At 47.9% G+C, this 24,546-nt stretch overlaps 1 protein-coding gene across 1 annotated transcript in view; it reads right to left on the reverse strand.

Annotated features, from left to right (window-relative positions):
- The window catches only part of shc3 (SHC (Src homology 2 domain containing) transforming protein 3), a 442,272-nt gene that overhangs the window by 98,835 nt on the left and 318,891 nt on the right, over nucleotides 1-24,546 (reverse strand). Inside the window, exon 6 of the mRNA XM_072516775.1 lies at nucleotides 4,823-4,874. Coding sequence (XP_072372876.1) covers nucleotides 4,823-4,874 — 52 coding nt within the window. The remainder of the gene's footprint in view (nucleotides 1-4,822; nucleotides 4,875-24,546) is intronic.

Here is a 24,546-nt window from a genome sequence, read left to right on the forward strand (position 1 = left end):
TAGCTGTACTGGAACAGCTTGGCACAGCTAGTTTTGGAGCACAAATCCTCAGTACTATTGCTGGAATATTACCAGGACCCATAGCCTTTCTGGTATCCAGTGCCTTCAGTCATTTCTTGATATCACGTGGAGTGAATCGAATTGGCTGAAGCCTGGCATCTGTGATGCTGGGGTCCTCCGGAGGAGGTAGAGATGGATCATCCATTCAGCACTTCTGGCTGAAGATTGTTGCGAATATTTCAGGCTTATCGTTTGCACTGATATGCTAGGCTCTCCCTCTCATCATCATTGTGGATGGGGATATTTGTGGAACCTCCTCCTCTAGTAAGTTGTTTAATTGTCCCCCACCATTCACGACTAGATGTGACAGGACTGCAGAGCATAGATCCGATCCCTTGTTTGTGGAATTGTTTGGCTCTGTATTTTACTTGCTGCTTGTGCTGTTTGGTATGCAAGTATTCCTGTTTTGTAGCTTCACCAGGTTGATGCCTCATTTTTCTGTATGCCTAATGTTGCTCCTGGCATGCTCTCCTGCACTTTTCATTCAACTACGGTTGATCCCTGGCTTGGTGGTAATTGAGGCGTTGGGTGCTCTGAGGTACAGACGAACCAACACGGTTGCGATTGGTACAACGCAGTTTTATTTCATCTATTTATACATCTGACTTGGTACTCAGCACGTTGTGACTGTGTGAGTGTCTTGCTAATGAGGTCCTGGCCCTGCGCTGTCTCCAGATGGACTGCCCAGGAAGTGTCGTGTTTCTTGTCTTATACTGTGTCTGCTCTTGTCTGTGATTGGCTGTCATGTTATGTGTGCTAATTGGTCCGTTGGTCTGTCTATCATTATGTATGTGTTATGATGTATGTTTGAATATCATGACAGTAATGGTAGAGTGGGGGATATGCTAGGCCATGAGGTTACTGTTATGGGTCAGGGTTTATAGAACACCAAAGTATATCATGGAGTTCACCTGACCTACAACTTTTAATAGATTTTGGTTATGGGGAGCACAAGGGTGCACTTTCCAGGTGTTATGCAACAGAGATCTTAAGTATTTTTAAACAAAACAATGTTTATTCTATGAATCCAGTTACCATTTTATAAAAGCACAGTAAACATCTTATCAATACCAACACAAATACCCCCCCAAAGATTCAGCACTCTATAGGTAACCCTTAGTAACTTTCCTAACAACATCCATAAGCCAAACACCCTTTTCCTACAAAACAGTAGGTTCGAATTCCTTACAGAAAACAGGTATTACTTTGAAGTTATTAAGTGATCTGGAGACATTCTTTAGCATGCAGAAAGAGAGACCAAAAATACACCTTCTTTGTTTGAATGCAGCTCCCAACTGAAATTGAAACCAAAAAACTCAGCGCCACAAAGCAGCTTCCAGCTCAAAATGAAAGTAAAAGACAGAATCACAGCCCAGCTCCACCCACACAGTGACAGCACTGCAGCCATTTGATAAAACACATTTTTCTTAAAGGGACCCTCACATGACATTACAGATTGGGGTTGAATACAATTCTGATGGCCCACAACGTCTCTTAGTTGCCCAGCTTGATTTGCGAGATCTGTTCAAAATCTATCTCATTTCTATCTCAGGTGGTAATGCCACACATGATGGAAGTTATCCTCAATGCGAAGACTGGACTTGGTCGCTATAGAACTTTGTCTCCACAAGCACTGTCCAGTGGTCATTCCTATGGATACTGTCATGGATACATCTGCAACAAGCAGATTTGCTGAGTTTGAGGTCAAGTACGCTTTTCCCTCTTGTTGGTTCCCTCACCACTTGCCGCAGATCCAGTCTAGCAGCTATATCATTTAGGACTGAGCTAGTTTGGTCTGTACTGGTGCTACTAAGCCACTCTTGGCTATGGCTATTGAAATTCCCCACCCAGAGTACATATTGCACCCATGCCACACTTAATGCTTCCTCCAAGTGATGCTCAACATGGAGGGGTACTGATTTATCAGCTGAGGAGGGACAGCACGCGGTAATCAGCAGGAGGTTTCCTTGCCTATGTTTGACCTGATGCCATGAGACGTCATCAGGTTTGGAGTCGATGTTGAGGACTCCCTGGGTAACTCCATCTTGACTTTGCACCACCGTGCTGCCACTTTTGCCGATAGGCAGGACGCACTCCGGGATGGTGATGGCAGTGTGAGAGACATTATCTATAAGGTATAATTCCATGAGCGTGACTATGTCAGGCTGTTGCTTGACTAGTTTGTGAGACAACTGTTGGTAAGGAGGACTTTACTGGCTAGGTGTGCTGTTGTCATTTCCGATACCTAGATCGATGCTGAGCGATCCGTTTAGTTTCATTCCTTTTAGACTTTTTAACAGACTTTATATTTGAGTGGATTCCCTAAAGGACATTAAACATGTTGGAAAACTGTACTGCCACTCCGCTATTTAAGACAGGAAGGAGGCAGTTACCCAGACACTGATGTTGTCAATTTAACCTCAGTTGTGGGTAAATTACAAGAATCGATCATCGGGGACAGTGATGGAGCATTTAAACAAGTATAGTCTGATCAACAAGTCAGCATGGATTTATGAAGAGGAGACCATTTCTGACTGAACAAGTTGAATCTTTTGATGAGGTCACTAACAGAGGAGTATCTATGGAAGTTGCATATAAGAGCTTCCAGGAAGCATTGATTATGGTACTGCATAAAAGATTGTTAGCAAATAAAACAAAACATGACGTTGTAGGTAACCTTTGGACATGAATTGACAATTAGTTGGGAGGTGGCGGACAGAGAGTAAGGATAAAGGGAATGTACTTGAATAATCAGAAGGCAATAATAAATGGAAGGAAGAGAAATTGGAATTTTTTTTAACATCGAGCCAGGACAAAATGTGAAGGAGCAAAGGGATTTGGGATTCCAAGTAAAAGCTAGTGTGCAAGTACAAAACATTAATCAAAAAGACTAATGCAGTGTTAGCCTGTATCTCATAAGGGTTAGAATACAAAGGAAGTTGTGCTTCATTTGTACAGAACCTTGCTCAGATTTCATTTGAAGTACAGAGTTCAGTCCTGGGTACTGGATTCACGAAGGATGTATTGGCCTTGGAGGAAATGTAGCACAGATTCACCAAAATAATAGGTACCAAGTATAAAATAATTAAATTATGAGAATAGTATGCATAAACATGAGTTGTTTTCCCTTGGTTTTTGAAGGTTGAGGGATAATCTGTTTGAGAAATTTGAATCGATAGAAAAATTCAGCAATAAAGCTGCAGAGAAGCTACTCAGGTGGGGGAATCCAAACAAGGGGACAAAACCCTAATCATTGAACATGGCCATTTGGGAATGAAATCAGGAAGCAGTTTTTCACATAAAGGTGAGTGCAATCATGGAATTGAATCATAGATAGAATCAGAGAATTTACAGTGCAGAAGGAGGCCATTCAGCCCATCGAGTCTGCACCAGCCTTTGGAAAGAGCACCCTACTTAAGCCCCAAGCCTCCACCCTATCCCCTTTAACCCCATGACCCAGTCTCCAAGTTCCAAACAGCCTTTGAATGCTGGGCCAGTTGATATTTTGCATGCCTTATAACCTCAAGACTGTGGAAGACTGACTTTGGTTAGTTAAGTGTATCAAGGGATTATGGTGCGGGAGGAGAATTAGAATCAAGGGATTATAGATCAATGGCAGATAAATAGAAATAAGTACAAATCAGCCATGATCTAACTGAGTGGCAGAACAGAATGAAAGGGCAGAATGGCCTACTCCTGTTCCTATGCTTTAAGGATGGCGATCTCACATGGAATATTTACCCAATAAGCTATCAAGAAAATCAGAAGAACTTCCCTTTGTTAATATGGATTGTATTGGAGAGATACATGATGTAGAATAACCCTGAGGTATGGCCTAGATATTCGATTGCACCCAGAATTAAGTACTGTATGCACCTGTTGCAATTGACTTGGGTGTTTATTAATGGTACTACAGAAATACTATCCTGGAGGGATATTGGACATCTACAATGCCACTTAAATACAGCCAGCATTTCTTAAAGGGGTGGTGCACTCTGGCTGCAAACACCAGGAGACAAATGGCTGAAGGGCCAAGTGCTGAGAAAACACAAAGGTTCTGTCTTGCTGCCTTGGATGGTCTGCTGCAGGCAATAGACAGGAGGAGTGGCATCCTCTTCCCCTGTTACCTGTTGAATTCGCTTGTCTAATTTTGTTACTGCATGATTGTAACATGTTTGCACATTTTTAATCTGATTACTTAGACTTGTTGATTTTTTTGATGTAAGTTACAGTACAATTCAGTTTTCAGGGCTTCGAACGTGTTTCTTGAATAGAATGCCATCATTATTATTAAATTACATTGATTTTGTTCCTTTAACATAATGAACTGTCCCAGACGCTTCACAGTACCATTGTAAAACAAAGTATGACATAAGGCGACATTAAGTCAGATAACAAAAAAGAAATGGGCTTGAAGGAGTATCTCAAAGGAGGCAAGTGAAATAAAGAGGTGGAGAGGAATATGGAGGGAATTCCATAACTAGGCAACTGAAGGCATGGCCACCAATGGGTGGAGAAATTAAAATTGGGGGTGCACAAGAGACTACAATTAGAGGAGTCAGATATCTTGGAGGATTGTCGGCATGGAGATGATTACAAATGTAGGGAGCACTGAGACCGCGGAGGGATTTGAAATCCGCTCTTATAAAGGTTTTCCCAAATTTGGTGTGAGTATAATTCTGAGGAAATCGTTTTTCATGTTCAGCTTAGTGTAATTCTATGGAAATGTGACAATCTAAAAACATATAAAATCATTCACTACCTCGACGATTCACTGGGTCCTTTGCCACATATGCAACATAGTCCGTGGTGTCCTGTTATGTATAAAGGAGAAAAATGGTTCAATAGAATGATGGAAGATTCAGAACAACGTATTTCATTTCATTCTCTACTGAGAAACATTTAGAGAAGAGAACAAAAATACAAAATATTAAACTTACATTTGCTCTCATTATTTTCTATGTACTCAATTTGTGTAAAGTCTTCATGAAGGTTACTGATCAGAGTAAAAAAATCAGTGAAACTCTTGACCTAAATGTTTAATTTCAATATGAATTCCGGACCACAAGCTGCAACAGCAGGCTGATTTTCAGCTTGCCAACGAGACATGAAAATAATATTGTGGATTTGCCAGGCCTTTCATTTACAAAAATTGCCTGATTGGAAATCTTGTAAAAAGGAAGGAAAACTAGAGTTCAGTTTAGAACCCTCTCTACTTCCCTAGTTGTATGGTTCAGAAGAACACTGATCTCATTATGGTTCAGGTGTAGATCGTTCAAACAGTAGAGCCCCAATTTGCCTCTATGGGTGCCAGTACCTCACAAACCATAACCCACTTCTACCACAGCAGTCTTTAAATCACGTATTCATTGAGCCCGGGTGCAGCACTGTGGTGCAGCGGTTAAAAAAGGAATTAATGATCCCACTGTTGGACTCCGCCTCTCAGTGGGTGAGCTCTAACTACACGAGCCCCATGGGAGATCAATCACGTCATCCCATGGGTCTCATTGGGGCTGTAACAGGCACCTACGTGCACCATGAAAAATGGATCCTCCTCCTACAACTGGAAGTTCCTTTTCAGCCCTGAGCTGATGTCCCAAACCCTGGCAACACAGCCATCTGGACTCACGCTCTTTGCTGCAGAGACCAGTGTCAATCCCTCTCACTATATTGCCCCCTTCAATCATTACATTCCTTTTTGCTCTCCTCACTTGAATGGCTTCCTGTACTACGGCGTTGTGGCCAGTTTGCCCATTTGCTCCCCACTCTCATCCAAACAAGCTGAGAAAACCTCAAATCTATTGGACAATTGCAGAGGCTGACACTCCTGCCCTCTCGGCCCCCTTACCTGCCTCACTCACAGTCACACTCTCCTGTCCCTGACCATTCAGCAAATCAGAAGACCCTTTCATAGGTAGTGTGACTGCCTCCTGATACAAAGCATCCAGGTAGCCTTCCCCTCCTTGATGTGCCTGCAGCTCAGGTTCCAGTTCAATGAATCTGAGCTGAATTACCTCAAGCTACATACATACTGCAGATGTGTTTCCCCTGGATCACAATGATATCCAGGTGCTCCCATATGCTGCAGTCTTGACACATCACCTGTCGTGTCATCCTTAATGTGTTTTAATTAATTACTTAATAATATTATGCACTTATTAATGTTGCGTTTTTAATATATTTTATTAACTTTACCACCAATTTGTACACTATTTTAAACCTGAGGCATAGAATAGACCTTAACCACTACTAGATACTCATCAAGGTAGCTCTTTTCCCTGTAGTAGAGTAAAACCAATTCCAAACTCTCACGTTTGCCCTCAGTTTCCTCAGCTGCACTCGTTGCATGATATTAGGGGGTAGGGTGGGTATGCAATGGTATGAAGAGTTGGGGGTGGTATGGAGGTGAGGGTGGTAGGGATTGAGGGCTATGAGACCTCACGATCATCTCCATAATTGGACGGAAGTCTCATCGAGAGGAGGTGGGCCTCTTAAGCCTGCTGCCTCTGCAGCAACACAGCTCCATCTCTGCTCTTGTTAAATGTTGGGTGTCTTACTCTGAGCAAGACATCTGGCTGGAGGGAAAGATTCTTTTTCAAAGTAACTTCTTTTTACATATTCAACTACGTACAGGATTATAAACGTTAGGTCAGTACAGCCGCTTGACTCTCAGATTTTCCACATTCCCTTGTGTGTGACATCAATATTACGTAGCACCTTAGGCATATTCTTACAACGCCAGGTTAAATTCCAACAGGTTTCTTTGGAATCACTAGCTTTCAGAGAGTAGCTCCTTCATCAATTCATCACTCACCTGATGAAGGAGCTACAGTCCGAAAGCTAGTGATTCCAAAGAAACCTGTTGGACTTTAACCTGGTGCTGTAAAACTTCTTACTGTGCCCAGCCCAGTCCAATGCTGGCATCTCCACATCATTGTTAGAGTAGTCTTAGACTCTTTTACTCTCCATCTCCGCCCCAGTTCTTTATCTTTGCATGCTGTGTACCAATCGTCTTACGCCGCTTCCCAAATTCTCTATTTTTACAGTTCCTTTCGAGGCTGTTGAGAATCTGTTCACTCCAAACTCAATGAGTGAGGAAGGGAAGGAATGTGGGTTCTTAACTTATTGCTCGTCAAAACCACATCTTGGACGAAGCCATTTGGCAATACCATAGAGGGGTAGCTGAAGAAGGTTAAATCAAAATCTTTGCTATTTCTGAAGAGGTTTTTAATGGTATGGACCCCTCACTTGGCTTCTCTGTTGGCCCGAAGATGCTTCGGTGAACTTTGGAGGATCTCCAGGCAGAGAGTTCATGGAACCACCAGCCGCTTATCATAAATCAAAAGGTTATCAATGATGTAGTGACATTGTTTAAAGCACTGCCTTAGGATGGGGTTGCTGTGAACATATTTTGACTCTTCATCAAGGCAGCATGTGCAAATCTGCACACATTCCTCATTACACATTTGAGCCTCTTGAACCTTTTGCAACTTCCGTGCCATTGCTGGCAAATATTGAGTGGTTAAGGTCATGACAGTCTCGACTTACTTGTCAAAAATATTTAACTTGTTTTTAGTCATTGATTTCTTCAAATTTAAAGGTTAGGTTTCGAGCTATACCACCTTCTTTGCTTAACAAGGAGCATTCCTGGTTTTGAATGACAAATATGTCTAATCTCTGTGCCTTAATGTTGCATCAGACTGACCTTGACTTTAAGTTTGATTACTCCTGAAGTTTTAATTTTTTACAGCCACTTAACTCCATCAGGCAGAACTGAGGTTCCAGCTCCTGTATCCAATTTAAATTCTGTATGATGCCCATTGACGTCAATGTTAACAGGCCAGTATTGGCATTGTTCTCTTTCATTTCACTGAGCCAACTTCCTGTACAGGGTTTACTTTAAAGGATTTTGCTTGGTTGGTTTGCAAACACAGGGGGCGGGATTCTCCACTCCCACGCCGAAGTGGCCGCGCCGTTGTGAACGCCGTCGAGGTTCACGATGGGCCAGTATCGGGGCCAGGTCATCTACATGCGCCAGGCCTTGTCGCCCGCGTAAAAGCGGCGCCGCATAGATGACGCGGCCAGCGCAGCATAACGGACGTCATCTGCGCATGCGTGGTTGCCGTCCTCTCTAAGTCCACCCCGCAAGAAGATGGGGGACGGATCCTGTGGGGCCGCGGAAGGAAGGAGGTCCTCCTTCAGAGAGGACGGCCCGACGATCGGTGGGCACCGATCGCGGGCCACCCCACATTCCAGGTGAAGCCCTGTGCAGGATCCCCCCTCGCCCCCCCCACGGGCCCCCCCCCACCCCCCCCCCCCCCCCCCCCCCCCCAGCGTTCACGCACCGCCCACGACTTCAGCGACCAGGTGTGGACGGCGCCGGGGGGAACCCGCCGTTTTGGCCTGGCCGCTCGGCCCATCCGGGCCTCAGAATAGCGGGGGTGCCGGAGAATCGCCATTTTCGGTGTCTCTGGCGATTCTCTGGCCTGCGGCCCGCGAAACTCGACCGGGCACTTCCCGCCGCTTGGGAGAATCGCGGGAGGGCGGTGGACCGGCGTCCCCGGAAATTTTGGTGGCCCAGGCGATTCTCCCAACCGGCGTGGGAGTGGAGAATCGCGCCCAGGGTTTTTGAATGACAGATTGGGCACGATTTACTGCGCAACCCACCACCTGTTTTTCAGCGGAGGAAGTGGCCCGCCAGTGAGATTTTCTTGTCCCGCCATTTTTAACGGGATTTTCTATTGACTGCATCCCTCATCGCCAGGAAACCCATGTGCGTCGGTGGGACTGAAATATCCTGCCAGCGTGAACAGCCTGTAGATCCTGCTCATTGTTCGATCGACTTTGCTACATCCTTGACATTCTGCGGTTCGAACGGGTCATTCTTTGTACCTGTGGACCTTCCTCCCGCCACAGTGGGGACATTGCAAAATAGCCATTGGTGCTCGTTCAATCCACTTCCCTGGTTGCTGCTGTGATGCACTTTCAGATTTGCACCCAATAAACTGAATGGCTTTTTTCCCACGGGATTTCTCCCTTGGACGGCACAGTAGCGTGGTGTTCTTTGTGTTTCTTATACTCAGGATGGACATCGTAGTGTTCACAAAGACCACACATTCTAAGTTCCATAACAAAGCTAACATTTATTACACTACTTAACGTACAGCTCGACCACTTACTCCTATAGCAAGCAACAATCTATTAAACTACAATATAAACTATATTAATACTTGTATCATGCACTCTGTCTTAAACTGTATTCTGCTCTCTCCTACACTCTCCCCCACTCTCTCGTACACTCTCCCAGAAGCCTGAGAGTCAATCCTTTTTATAGGTCTGTTCTCAGCTCCATCTAGTGATCAATTATGATATTACATTAACCCTTTATACACTAGACATTCTACATAATGTGACAGGTAGCACAGTGGTTAACATTGTTGCTTGATAGTGACAGGGATCCGGGTTCGATTCTCGGCTTGAGTCACTGTCTGTGCGGAGTCTGCACGTGCTCCCAGTGTCTGCGTGGGTTTCCCCTGGGTGCTCCGGCTTCCTCCCACAGTCCCAAAAAACGTGCTTGTTTGGTGAATTGGACATTTTGAATTCTTCCTCTGTGTACCCGAACAGGTGCCGGAATGTGACGACTAGGGGACTTTCATAATAACTTCATGCAGCATTAATGTAAGCCTACTTGAGACGCTAATAAAGATGTTTATTACTATTACCACCCTTTACAAACACTTTGTTTTCACAAGTCGGCCTACCAAGCCAAAGTTGTCCTGCTTTGCTCAGCATCAAATCTTCTCTGGCAGGGTTTCTTATACTTTTAAAATTCCGTACTCACAAATGTCAGCCAAACGATAGGGTTCAATTATTAATTATTATTGCTGGTCAACTTGGAAGATGTTGGCTATCTTACTGTTAGCAACGCATCTGACTGGAGGGATAGATCCTTTCTCAAAGTAACTTATATTTACATATGTAACTATGTACTGGATTACAGAGCACTACACCAGAACAACTGCTTTTCTCTCACATTCTCCTCATTCCCTTCTGCGTCACATCATTATCACATAACTCCTTACGCACATGCTCAGCAGCTATTGTTACGTAAACCCTTTACTCTACATCCACCTCAGGTCTGCTGGCAGAGGCAGAAAGCCGAACTTCAGGACATTCCCCACCACCCCATAATGCAAATAGCCGGGTAAGAGGGAGGATTGCAACATCAGAAAATATCCTGACTCCTGATTCTCGAATCAAAGATAAAAATAAGGCCCAACATTTCAGGTCGATAACCTTTCATTAGAATTGGAAAAAGTTACTGACGTAACAGGTTTTAGCAAACACTGAGGCAGAGAAAGTGTTGAGAGGAGCAAAAAACAAAAAGGAAGGTCTGTGATGGGCAGGAGAGATTAAATGACAAAAGGGATGATGGTGCAAGGCAACAGGTGATGGGACAAGGGAAACAAAAGGTGGGTCTAGAATTGGTTTAAAAATGGCAACAGCTGTCACTATCAGCAGCTGCTGTGTGTAAAAATCAGTAAGAAGTCTTACAACACCAGGTTAAAGACCAACAGGTTTGTTTCGTATCACTAGCTTTCGGAGCACTGCTCCTTCCTCAGGTGATTCACCTGAGGAAGGAGCAGTGCTCTGAAAGCTAGTGATTCGAAACAAACCTGTTGGACTTTAACCTGGTGTTGTCAGACTTCTTACTGTGCTCACCTCAGTCCAACGCTGATCTCCACATCACGTAAAAAATCAGGGCAATGGCTATCGTCTGAAAATGTCCAACTCAATGTTGTAATGTTCTATGTTCTATCCTTTTTCCTCAGATGGTGATGTCTAGCACGAGGGGACATAGCTTTAAATTGAGGGGAGATAGATATAAGACAGATGTCAGAGGTAGGTTCTTTACTCAGAGAGTAGTAAGGGCGTGGAATGCCCTGCCTGCAACAGTAGTGGACTCGCCAACGCTAAGGGCATTCAAATGGTCATTGGATAGACATATGGACGATAAGGGAATAGTGTAGGTGGGCTTTAGAGTGGTTTCACAGGTCGGCGCAACATCGTGGGCCGAAGGGCCTCTACTGCGCTGTAATGTTCTATGTTCTATGTTCTATGAATCTAGCAGGCTGCAAAGTGCCTGATCAAAAGGTACGGTTCTGCTCCTTGAGCGTCCATTGAGCAATGTAAGAGGCCAAGGACAGAGAGATCAGAGTGGGGCAAAGAGGAAAAATGACAGGTGACCAGAGCTCAGGGTCATGGTTGTGGACTAAATGGAGGTGTTCCATGAAGCAATCAGCAATCTCTATTTAGTCTCCCCAGTGTAGGTGAGACTAAATTGTGAGCAGTGAATGTGGTATATTAAGTTGAAAAAATACAAGTAAGTTCCTTTTTTACCTGGAAAGAAGGATTAAGGATCTGGCCGATGGGATGGAAGGAGGTAAAAGGATAAATGTTGTTCTTCATAGATACAGCCTGACCTGCTGAGTATGTCCAGCATTTTCTGTTTCCACCTCAGGCTTCCAGCATTCACAGTATTTTGCTTTTGTATTAATGTTCTGTGATAATTGACTCAAATTAAATTTCCCCTAAAACTGCAGACATTAATCTTGTTCTCTCTGATCCAACAATTTGAGAATTGTTTCTGTGTTACACGAGTAAATGGCATATCAAATCTATGGGCAGAAAACAATAGAGCCACAAAAGACAAAATCATGGGATGGATAACTCTAACGATTGTAAACAACTTAACTGCTGCCTGTCTTCTCCAGATCAGGATGAAGGAATGTAAAAAATATTTTGGGATAAAAGCCAGATAGCGTTTGAAAGATATCAATTTCATTTTACCATCGGAATGGTCTGTATAATTCAATTTATCATTTTCAAAATTTATACAATGTCCAGTTCTACATGGTTTTGTTTATTCCACAATTCTCCCCTGCACTTCAATCATTGGAAAAATATTTAAATGCGTGCATATTTCCTATTGTATTTATATTCCCTTCAGTACTAGGGCGCGATTTAACAGGCAAGAAAACACAGTCCCGTTTTGGACGCATATGGCGGGGTGTTTCTCAGCGCCGAGAACGACACCACTATCTTACAGAACACTGCCGTTTATTTTTAGCCTCGGTTGGGAATGCCCAGTCGAGGCCGCATACAACTAATTTCCTGCACTGATGAACTGAGCTTGTCAGTGCAGGAAGATGGCTCACGGATTGGGGCACCCCCTCTCATCCCACTCTTAAGGGCAGGGCACCCCCTGGCCTGATCCCTGGTACAGAAAACCTAGCACATTGGCACATCCAGCCTGTCACCATGGCAGTGCCCCTGCCAGCCTGACAGTGGCGCCTGGGTGGCATTGCCAAGGTGCTAGGCTGACAGTGCCAAGTACCCAGGTGCTAGCTGGCATGCCAGGGTACCACCCTGCCCAGAGTCCAACCACCCGGGGGCTTCCAATGGCCAGGGAGATCTCCCCAGGTGCTATTATGCCTGGGTCACCTTTGTGTGGATCAGTGCTAAACGGCGTCATGGCAAGGTCTCCCAGGTGAGGCTGTTAGTTCCCGGGCCTTGGGAGAATGTGGCATAGGCATATTCAAATGAGCCTAATGTTAATCTGGATCACATCCAGAGAAGGCAAGATCCAGGTCATGACATCTCACGAGGTATTGTCAGACCTTCGCAAATTTAATAGCCTCATCGGGTCACTGAGTTGGGCGGAATGAGGGCATTAGATCACGCCCATTGTCTCATTATGTATATATTCAAGTTCTGTTCGCAATGACTCAGATTGGTGACCCTGATACCAATCACTCAAAGCGTGATGAATGTTTGGATAAAATGAAAATGAAATGAAATGAAAATCGCTTATTGTCACAAGTAGGCTTCAAATGAAGTTACTATGAAAAGCCCCTAGTCGCCACATTACGGCACCTGTTCGGGGAGGCTGGTACGGGAATTGAACCATGCTGCTGGCCTGCCTTGGTCTGCTTTAAAAGCCAGCGATTTAGCCCTGTGCTAAACCAGCCTCTAGAGCAAATTACTGCGGATACTGGTCTGAAACGAAAGAGAAAATGCTCGAAAATCTCAGCAGGTCTGGCAGCATCTGTGGGGAGAGAAAAGAGCTAATGTTTCGAGTCCAATGACTCTTTGTCAAAGCTAACAGACAGAGAAAGTGGGAAATATTTATACTGTGGAGTGAGAATGAAAGATTGCCCTGTAAAGTAATGTTTGGAGTTCTCTATCCCAGAGAACTGTGAATGACCAATCATTGAGCATGCTCAAGAGGGAAACCGATAGATCTCTGGATACTAATGACATCAAGGGATATGGGGATAGTGCAGGAAAGATAGGTGATCATCCATGATTGAATTGAATGGCAGAGTGGACTTGATGGGCCTACTCCTGTTCCTATGATCAGTACTGTATTATTTTAAATCAATATATGGGTGCGAATATGTATTTAAACAGTTGGTATTTTAGGAAATTAAGTCATCAGACAGGCAATGTTATTTAGTTCACTACATAGTGGGACAACATATCAAATGATATTGCCCTGTAATTCCCCCAGTTCCCATTCCATTTTGGTGGTTGTACCCTAACTACGCCCCGTCAAATGGAAAAGATGTGGAAGGCAGTATATCTTTTGATTACAGTTGAAAGCGGCAAATTTGGTAATGTACTGACATTTATTTGGTAATTTTATGGTTTGAGTAACGTTTCATGAGGCATTCACAATTTTTTGAAATTTTCATGAGCCTGCAAAATAACTGGCAGACGCCATTGGAGATAGACATCTGGGTCTAGACATCTTGGAGATATCTAAAATTACCCACTTCAGAGGATTTCAAAAATAGATTTAGTTCTGATGGCAAAAATAAGTTACACACATGGGGAAAATACCTGTCTGCAATAGACACAGCTATTTTCCATGTCCTATGACTCCCATCACAATCAATATTTTCACCCACTGCACACTAAACATTTCTCTATGTTTCACCAGCCCAACTTATTGGTAACATGGTGTTGGATCTTAAGGTCCACTGCCAGCATATTTGAAGGTGAGGGGACTCATAAAATAAAGCAGGTGGCTTTCCCATTCCTGCCCACCTCCAACCTTTCTCCCATATTACAGTGGAGGGGAAGGTTCAGGTAGCCCACCCATTCTTTGGCCTATATTTGAGGGAAATTAATGACCACTTAAAAGCCTCAATCCAATCCTGCTGCTAATTTACATATGTCAGGGGAAGGCAGAGGCAGGACAGGTAGCCTGGCAGCTTGCATTGCAAGGGTTTCTGTTCGGCATGGAGTGAGGGATACTTCTTTTGGGAGGTTCCCTGTACCCATCAGAGGCACCCCCTCCAAGATTGTACCCTCCACCTTAACCCTCCTTCACACACCCTCTCAAATATGGACATTAAACTCTTCCCCCACCTCCCTCCTTGCTGGGGTCTGGCAGCCAGACCTCTCCAAAATCTCATATTTAACCTTTAAATCTGGGGTGCGATTGTCTGGAAAGTTTTCTAAGTGTGGTAGCGAGTGGGAACGGCCGCGAGCTTCCCGGCACTCGGCCCGTCGAAACCAGCAGCACAATACAATGTTAATTGTTCCACTTAATGAGGCCCCACACTGCAAATGAAGGCTCGCCAGCCAATTCGCCACGACTGCATTCGCTAGGCTCCCCGCTAACAAGATAGAGCAGCACTTAAACAGCTCTTGATCAGCCAATCACGCTCAGCTTGCAGCCATGGTGCCAAGACCAGCCCCAAAATCTGGAGACACTGACCTGGGGAGGCTTCTGGACACAGTGGAGGGTCCCGATGGGTGAGCCACAAGGCAGCCAGTGCAGCCTGGGATGAAGTGGCAGCGGCGTTCAGCTCGGGAAGGGTGACTAGGAGAACTGGCCCTCAGTGCCCCAAGAAGGTCAATGCCCTGCACCGGGCCAACTTGTGAGTTGGCCCGCCTCCCCCCAAAACCCTTCCCTCCAACCATCCCTTCACCCGCCAACCCTTCTTTGACAACCCCAACCCTTCTTTCACACCTCTCCAAACCCTTCCTTCAACCCCCCCCCCCCCCACCCTTCCTACCCCTGCACTGTTCCATCAACCCCCCAGCCCTCCCTTCAACCCCTCCAGCCCTCCCTTCACTGGCCCATCCCCCATCACCCCGCCCACTATGGTGAACAACGTGCACGGATAACGATGCCCTCTCTGTGTCCCCCGCAGGAGAAGCCATCCACAACCATTAGGAGAGGGCCCTGACTGACGGCGGGGTGGCGGACATAAGAATCCGCACCACGGTCGCGGAATGGGCCCTGGAGTTGATGGAGGTGGCCGAGGTCAGAACGGTCACCAACACGGAGGTCGGCGCAAGCCGCAGAAGTGGGGATCAATCAGAACCCACCTGGATCACCTGTCGAATGCGAGTTATAATTGCCAAACAGACTGATCCATTCCTACCACTGACCACGTGTTTGTTCTCTCACATGACCTCCAGCCAAAGGCGCCAGCCCATCCAGTGTTGTCCCTCACCTAGCATCCCTTGAGACCACTTTGAGGAGAGCCCCACGGATGCAACCATCAATGCGTCACAGCTGTTATCCCCACCTCCACCAACGCAGAGACATGCACCTCGGTGGGCAACGGTAGTGGTCAGGCTTCTGGGGGACATTCTGGTAAGCCTCATAGTTGCCGATACACATCAGGTGAAGGCAGTAACGCCTAGGGGTGACAGCAGTCAGATATCTGCTGGATCCCAGGGCTCAGCTGGGTCCCAATCAGATGCTGAGCCTCCGGAACAGGTTTACCCAGAGCTGATGGAGAAGTTAGGGTGCGGGCGAGTCTTTGAGAGGGAGATGATAGCGACACCCCAGCAGGTCCATTGCCGATTGGAGGAGTTGCAGAGGCTATGGACACAGGAGGTGCCACCAGCAATGTGTGGCACCGAGGCTAGGGTGGCAACCGCAGTGGAGAGCTTGGTGCACAATGTCAGCAGCATTAGTGGAGGTGTCTAAGGCATGGCGCAGTAGATGAGGACCATGGCTGAGGGCCTCGGTAGACTGTCCGGCTTGCTCTGGGATGCGACCCAGTGCCAGGCGAACCTTGATGAGGCGCTGAGGGACATGGCCCGGTCTCAGATGGGCACTGTGGAGCTTGTCACTGCCGCAGCTGGGCATTGCCAAGGCACTACAGAACATGGCCCAGTCACTGAGGAGCATCACCGAGGATGTCGACACCGTGTAGGGCAATGGTGTACACTTGTACGAGACAAATTTAAAATCCCTCACCACAGCCAGGATGACACCTCTGGCTCTTTGTTCCGTGATGCGGGCCGACCACTAATCCCATGCCCCATCCCCCCAGACATAGGATCCCCACAGCAGCTTTTCCGCCAGGCTCATGTTTTTCAAGAGGAGTACGAATCAGCACCGGTGTGACCACTTGCTGGGGAGGCCACTGGATCATATGAGGCCGTAGGATATGTGATGGCTCCCCTTAATTGTAAGAAATAGGGCTTAAGTGGTGATTACTGGTTTCTCGCCATGCTACGGCGGTATCCCAATTTCACCTGGGGGAGCGGCCGGTTGCATCGCAAACGGTTTGGCACCCGGCGCGGTTCTCGTTTATGGCCTCGCCCGCAATTCCCCGGCCTCGGTGTGCTCTCGCTCGAGCGAAACAAGGCCACTGAATCACTCTCCTGGGCTCCAGGACTAGCTGTAGTCCCAGCAGTGACCACCACTCAATTCTGGTGTTGCTGCGACTTCAGAGCTGCCAGCCAATCAGGTTGGCCAAAGCTGTCTGGGATAGGGACTTCCTCCCAAGTGAGGACGGAAGACTCACTCCTAAACAATTATGATTGCTTTCATTTTCTGTCGGGAGTAGGAGTTGGGAAAATGACAGCCTGTAAGATTCAGCCCATGGTAACTGAGAAGCAGCTGGTTGTTTTCTCGGCTCAGAAAATTTGGTCCTGCTTATCAAGTAGGTGGGAGCGCCCACCAAGCAATGTAAAAGAGGGACAGCCAACTCCTCACAACCTAATGGGGAAAACATCCAATTGCTGCCAATATGCTGGAGGAAGATCCAATATCTGATTGTCCATTAAGGAATGGCGCTCAATTCCTGGTTGCTGGGGGAAATGCCTCACAGTTTTGTGGTAGTTTAATGACAATTTAATGGAGTGGGATGATGTGTCAATTTTCCTTTTTCAGAGGGCAGCACGGTGGCGCAGTGGTTAGCACTGCTGCCTCACGGCACCGAGGTCCCGGGTTCGATCTCGGCTCTGGGTCACTGTCCGTGTGGTGTTTGCACATTCTCCCCGTGTCTGCGTGGGTTTCACCCCCACAACCCAAAGATGTGCAGGTAGGTGGATTCGCCACGCTAAATTGCCCCTTAATTGGAAAAAATTAATTGGTACTCTAAATTTTAAAAAATATAGTTTCCTTTTTCATGTTAATTAGCTGTTTTGTTTGATGGCCTGTCTGAAGCCAACCATTACAGTATAGATCAACTGTCATATTTACATATAGATTTTATATATATATATATATATATATACACACACTGCAGTGTGTGCACATGTGTTGTTTGCGTTCCCAAAATGTCTGGGGAGAGAGATGGTGAGATGGTAAAGCTTGCATGAAACTAATGTAGAGGTTCCCAAACTGGGGTCTCCAGGGGTCCGTGAATCTGGCAGCCGCCACGTGACTGGCAAACACCGTTAATAAAGCACAAAGTTTTAAATCAAAAAGGCTAATCAGAGCAAGGCCTCTTGGAGTACTGGATGCTGTTAGGCTGACTAGTGTGTGCATGCGTGTGAGGATGAGGTGTGTGTTTGTGTGGATGAGTGTGTGTTAGGGGACATGTGTGTGAGAGGGTGTGTATGTGTGTGAGGATGGGTGTGTGTGAGGCTGAGTGTGTGTGAAGAGAAGTGAGTGCGTGAGGATGGGTATGGGTGTGTGTGGGAGGATGAGGGTGTGTATAGGAGGATGAGGGTGTGTGTGTGTGAAGAAGAGGTGTGTGTGTGTGGGTGAGGATGAGTGTGTGTGTGTGTGGGTGAGGATGAGTGTGTGTGTGTTTGTGTGTATGCATGATAAGGATTTGTGTGTGTGAGAGAGAGATGAGTGCGTGTGTGAGAGAGATGAGTGTGTGTGTGAGAGAGAGGCGTGTGTATATGTGTGAAAGGGAAATGAGTGTGTGTAAGGGTGAGGTGTGTGTAATGGCAAGGATGAGGTGTATGACTGTGAGGATGAGCGTGTGTGTGAGTGTGAATGATGAGTGGGTGTTTGTGTGTGAGAGAGAGATGAGTGTGTGTGAGAGAGAGATGCGTGTGTATGTGAGAGAGAGGCGTGTGTATATGTGTGAAAGAGATATGAGTGTGTGTGAGGGTGAGGATGAGATGTGTGTAAGGGTGAGGACGACATATGTGTGTGAGGATGAGTATGTGTGTGAGTGTGAATGATGAGTGTGTGTGTGTGAGTGAGAGATGAGTGTGTGTGAGTGTGAGATGAGTGTATCTGAGTGAGAGATGAGTAAGTGTGAGAGTGATGAGTGTGTGTGAGAGAGAGGAATTAGTTTGTCTGTGTATGAGAGAGAGTTAAGTGCATGTTTGTGAAAGAGTTGAGGGTGTGTTTATGCATGAGAGAGAGTTGTGTGTGTATGAGAGTTGATGTGTGCGTGAGAGGGAGAGTTGAGTGTGTGTGTGAGAGAGATGGATGAGTGTATGTGAAAGAGGGAGATCAGTGAGTGTGTGAGTGAAAGAGAGTTGAGTGTGTGTGTGTATGAGAGACAGTTGAGCATGTGTGTCTGTGAGAGAATTGAGTGTGTGGGTATGAGAGAGAGTTGAGCATGTGTGTATGAGAGAGAGTTGGGCATGTGTGTGTATGAGAAAGTTGAGTGTGTATGTGTGAAAGAGTTGATTGTGTGTGTATGAGAGAGCTGAGCATGTGTGTGTATGAGAGAGAATTGGGCATGTGTGTGTATGAGAAAGTTGAGTGTGTATGTGTGAAAGAGTTGAGTGTGTGTGTATGAGAGAACTGAGCATGTGTGTGTATGAGAGAGTTGGGCGTGTGTGTGTGTGAGAGAGTTGAGTGTGTATGTGTGAAAGAGTTGAGTGTGTGTATGAGAGAGCTGAGCATGTGTGTATGAGAGAGAGTTGTGTGTGTGAGAGAGAGTTGAGTGTGTATGTGTGAAAGAGTTGAGTGTGTGTGTATGGGAGTTGAGTGTGTGCATGTGTGAAAGAGTTGAGTGTGTGTGAGAGGGAAAGTTGAGCATTTGTGTATGAGATTTGTGTGTGTGTGTATGAGAGAGATTTGAGTGTGTGTATGTGTGAAAGAGTTGTGTGTGTGTGAGAGAGAGATTTGAGTGCATGTCTGAGAGAGATAGGAAGTGTGCATGTGAAAGATGGAGTTCAGTGTCAGTGTGAGAAAGAAATGTGTGTGTGAGAGAGAGTTTAGGATGTGTGTGTATGAGAGAGCGAATTGAGCACGTGTGTCTGTGAGAGAGTTGAGTGTGTGTATGAGAGAGTTGAGCATCTGTGTGTGAGATAGATTTTAGCATGTGTGTGTGAGAGAGATTTGAGTGTGTGTGTGTGAGATGAGAGTGTGTGTATGAGCGAGAGAGAGAACGAGTTGAGCATGTGTGATAAAACCACTGTATTGCATTGTGTTGTGTTGGACATGCCTGGGCTTGTTCCGGCAGGCTCCGCCTGTAGCTCCTCCCCTCGGGCTCATGTATAAATGTGGCTAGTCTTGTCCTCCGACCCAGTTCGGGACCAGAGGACAAGAGGCTAGCTGTTTAGTATATTAAAGCCTCAGTTACATTCATCACTTGTCGTGTGTTTATTGTTGGCATATCAATTTAATACACTAAACTTCTAAGATGAACTCATCACTCAAGCTTGATCGACTGGAGATGGACCCACAGGCAGCCGATGCCACAGAAACATTTGAGCACTGGCTAAGCTGCTTTGAAGCATACCTCGTATTCTTCACCGAAGACGTCACAGACCTCCAGAAGAAGCAGATCCTCCACGCACGGGTGAGCCCGCAAGTCTTTTTTCACATTAGGGACACCCCCTCGTATGCGGAGGCAATAATGCTGCTGAAGGGACAATATGCGAAGTCCATTAACGAGGTGTATGCTAGGCACCTTCTTGCCACGAGATGGCAACGCCCTGGGGAATCACTAGCAGAATTCCTGCATGCTTTGCATGTACTCAGCCGGAACTGTGATTGACGGGCGATATCGGCTACCCAGCACGCGGAGCTGCTTATCAGGGACGCTTATGTCGCAGGCATGAAATTAAACTATATCCGCCAGCGATTACTAGAAAGGGGTACACTCGGCCTCCCAGAGACAGTGCAACTCTCCAACTCGCTGGAGGTGGCCTCCCAGAACATGGAAGCCTACACCTCCGATCACGCGGCACCCTCGTGGACCTCATGGGTGCCGCCATCATCCGACCCGGGTGCGACGCAAGCCTGTGCCGCGCAGCGGCCCGCCAACGCCGGAGGCCCGAGGTGCTACTTTTGCGCCGAGGGTAATCACCCCAGACAACGCTGCCCTGCACGGAACGCGACTTGCAATGGGTGTGGGAGGAAGGGCCACTTTGCAAAAGCCTGTCAGGCCCGATCACCCCCTAAAACCTCTAGGCCCAGCAGCGCTGGCTGCTGCCTGTCGGGGCCGTCCCCAGCTGCCATGTGCGACCCGTGGGGGCCGCCATCTTCGCCAGATCTTCAATTCCGTCCGCCATGTGCGACCCATGGGGGCCACCATCTTTAACGCATCCTCCAACCGCCATGCGCAACCCATGGGGGCCGCCATCTTGGACGACATCGCCGCTGCCTCCCCCACGCGTGACTCATGGGGGCCGCCATCTTGGGACCACTCCGCAGCCTCCTGGGAGCCGGGCTCACCCGACCGTACACTGGCCACCACTACCTCCGACCGGCCTACCAACCGCCTTCCGAAGCTCGCCTACATCACGCTCGACCAGTCCCGGCCCCACCACCTCGCAAAGTCTACACTGACTGTACGGATCAACGGGCACGAGACGGCCTGTCTTTTCGACTCCGGGAGCACAGACAGCTTCATTCACCCAGATACGGTAAGGCTCTGCTCCCTCCCAATCTTACCCGCGACCCAGAAAATCTCCCTTGCTTCCGGATCCCATGCAGTAGAAATCCAGGGGTACTGTGTCGCGACCCTTACTGTACAAGGCGTAGAGTGCGCTAACTTCAAACTCTACGTCCTTCCCCATCTCTGCGCTGCCCTATTACTGGGGCTCGACTTCCAGTGCCACCTCCAAAGCCTTACTTTCAAGTTCGGTGGACCCCTGCCCCCCCTCACCGTCTGTAGCCTCGTGACCCTTAAGGTCGCCCCACCCTCACTCTTCGCAAATCTCACCCCGGACTGTAAGCCCGCCGTTACTAGGAGCAGACGATACAGTGCCTGGGACAGGGTCTTTATCAGGTCGGAGGTCCAGCAACTCCTGCGAGAGGGGATCATTGAGGCTAGTACCAGCCCCTGGAGAGCCCAAGTGGTGGTCGTCAAGACTGGGGAGAAGCACTGGATGGTCATCGATTACAGTCAGACCATCAACCGGTACAAGCAGCTCGATGCGTACCCCCTCCCCCGCATATCTGACATGGTCAACCAGATTGCGTAGTATCGAGTCTTCTCCACAGTTGACTTGAAGTCTGCATACCACCAGCTCCCTATCCGCCCGGAGGACTGCCAATACACTACCTTCGAGGCAGATGGCCGCCTCTACCACTTCCTCAGGGTTCCCTTCGACGTCACCAATGGGGTCTCGGTTTTCCAAAGAGAAATGGACCAAATGGTTGACCAGTACGGGCACCAGGCCACGTTCCCGTACTTAGGCAATGTCACCATCTGCGGCCATGACCAGCAGGACCATGACAAAAACCTCCGGTACTTCCTCCACACCGCTAAACTCCTGAACCTCACCTATAATAAAGAAAAATGCATTTTCCGCACAACCCGCCTAGCCATCCTCGGCTACGTCGTGGAACACGGAATCCTAGGGCCCGACCCCGACCGCATGCACCCTCTCCGGGAACTCCCCCTCCCCCACTGCCCCAAAGCCCTGAAGAGATGCCTGGGGTTATTCTCTATGCCCAGTGGGTCCCCAATTATGCGGACAAGGCCCATCCACTTATCAAATCCACCATTTTTTCCTTGACACTGAGGCCCGACTGGCCTTCAACCGCATCAAGGCAGTTATTGCCAAGGCCGCAATGCACGCAGTAGACGGGTCCATCCCATTCCAGGTGGAGAGTGATGTGTCGGACTTTGCTCTGGCCCCTACCCTCAACCAGGCGGGCAGGCCCGTGGCTTTCTTCTCCCGTACCCTCCATGCCTCCGAAATTCGACAGTCCTCCGTCGAAAAGGAAGCCCAAGCCATCGTAGAAGCTGTGCGACTTTGGAGGCATTACCTGGCCGGCAGGCAATTCACTCTCCTCACTGACCAACGGTCGGTTGCTTTCATGTTTAACAATACACAGTGGGGCAATACCAAGAGTGACAAGATTCTGAGGTGGAGAATCGAGCTCTCCACCTACAACTACGCTATCCTGTATCGACCTGGGAAGTTCAACGAGACCCCAGATGCCCTATCCTGCAGTACATGTGCCAGCGCACAAGTAGACCGACTCCGGGCCCTGTACAATGACCTCTGTCACCCGGGGGTCACCCGTTTTTTTTCACTTCATCAAGGCTCGCAACCTGCCTTACACCATCGAGGAGGTCAGGTCCGTGACCAGGGACTGCCAGGTCTGCGCAGAGTGCAAACCGCACTTCTATCGGCCAGACAGACCGCACCTGGTAAAGGCCTCTCGCCCCTTTAAGCGCCTCAGCATCGATTTCAAAGGGTCCTCCCCTCCACTGACAGTAACGTGTACATCCTCAACATTGTTGAATAGTACTCAAGATTCCCCTTCGCTATCACGTGCCCTGACATGACCTCTGCCACCATCATCAAGGCCCTGCACAGTCTTTTCACCCTGTTCGGGTTCCCTGCCTACATCCATAGTGATCGGGGATCCTCCTTCATGAGCGACGAGTTGCGCCCGTTCCTGCTGGGCAAGGGCATCGCCTCCAGCAGGACGACCAGCTACAACCCCCGGGGAAACGGACAGGCGGAGAGGGAGAACACGACGGTCTGGAAGGTCGTCCTCATGGCCCTACGGTCTAGACGTCTCCCGCTGGCAGGAGGTCCTCTCCGATGCGCTCAACTCCATCCGGTCGCTCATGTGTACAGCCACCAACGTGACTCCTCACGAGCCTATGTTTGCTTTCCCCAGGAAATCCACCTCCGGGGTCTCGCTCCCGTCCTGGCTGGCAGTCTCAGGGGCCGTCCTACTCCGGAAGCAAGCGAGGAGCCATAAATCAGATCCGCTCGTCGAGAAGGCCCTGCTCCTCCATGCCAATCCACAATATGCCTACGTGGCGCATCAGGACGGGCGACAGGACACAGTCTCCCTTCGGGATTTGGCACCTGCAGGTTCCCCAACGACCATCACCACCTCCCCCGACCCTACACAGTCTTCCCCCACCCCTGCCCACCTACTTCACAAACTAGCACCCGCAGGCCCACCGGCGACCATCACCACCACCTCCGCCCATACACCGCCCCCTCCTTCACCGACTCAACTACTGGGGGAAGACGAGGACAACACGCTCCCGGATGCGCAGGTCTCGACACCGGTGCCCACACCACAGCCGGGACTGAGGCGATCACGGCGGAAGGTCAAGGCTCCCGACAGACTTGACCTTTAAGACCACTTCACCCCCGCCGGACTCTTTTTCTTTTAAACAGGGGGTGAATGTGATAAACCACTGTATTGCATTGTGTTGTGCTGTACATGCCTGGGCTTGTCCCGGCTGGCACCCCCTGTGGCTTATCCCCACGGGCTCATGTATAAAGGTGGCTAGTCTCCGCCTCAGACCCAGTTCGGGACCAGAGGCAAGGAGGCTTGCTGTTTAGTGTATTAAAGCCTCAGTTATGTTCATCACTCATCGTGTGTTTATTGATGGAATATCAGCATCAATATCAGCATCTCAGTGTGTCTGTGAGAGAGTTGAGTGTGTGTGAGAAAGAGTTGTGGTGTGTGAGAGAGATAGATGAGTGTGTGTGTGAAAGAGAGGGAGTTCTGTGTGTGTATGAGAGAGAAATGTGTGTGTGAGAGGGGTGATTGTGTATGTGTGAGAGAGAGTTGAATGTGCATGTGTGAGAGAGATGGGTAAGTGTGTATGTGTGTGAAAGAGAGGGAGTTCTGTGTGTGTATGAGAGAGAAATGTGTATGTGAGAGAGAGGGGTGATTGTGTATGTGTGAGAGAGAGTTGAATGTGCATGTGTGAGAGAGATGGGTGAGTGTGTATGTGTGTGAAAGAGGGATGTGTGGGGTGTGTGTGAGAGAGAGAGGTGTGTGTTTGAGAGGGGTGAGTATGTGTGTGTGAGAGATGG

This window comes from Scyliorhinus torazame, chromosome 9, assembly GCF_047496885.1.
Source record: "Scyliorhinus torazame isolate Kashiwa2021f chromosome 9, sScyTor2.1, whole genome shotgun sequence".
Taxonomy (NCBI): domain Eukaryota; kingdom Metazoa; phylum Chordata; class Chondrichthyes; order Carcharhiniformes; family Scyliorhinidae; genus Scyliorhinus; species Scyliorhinus torazame.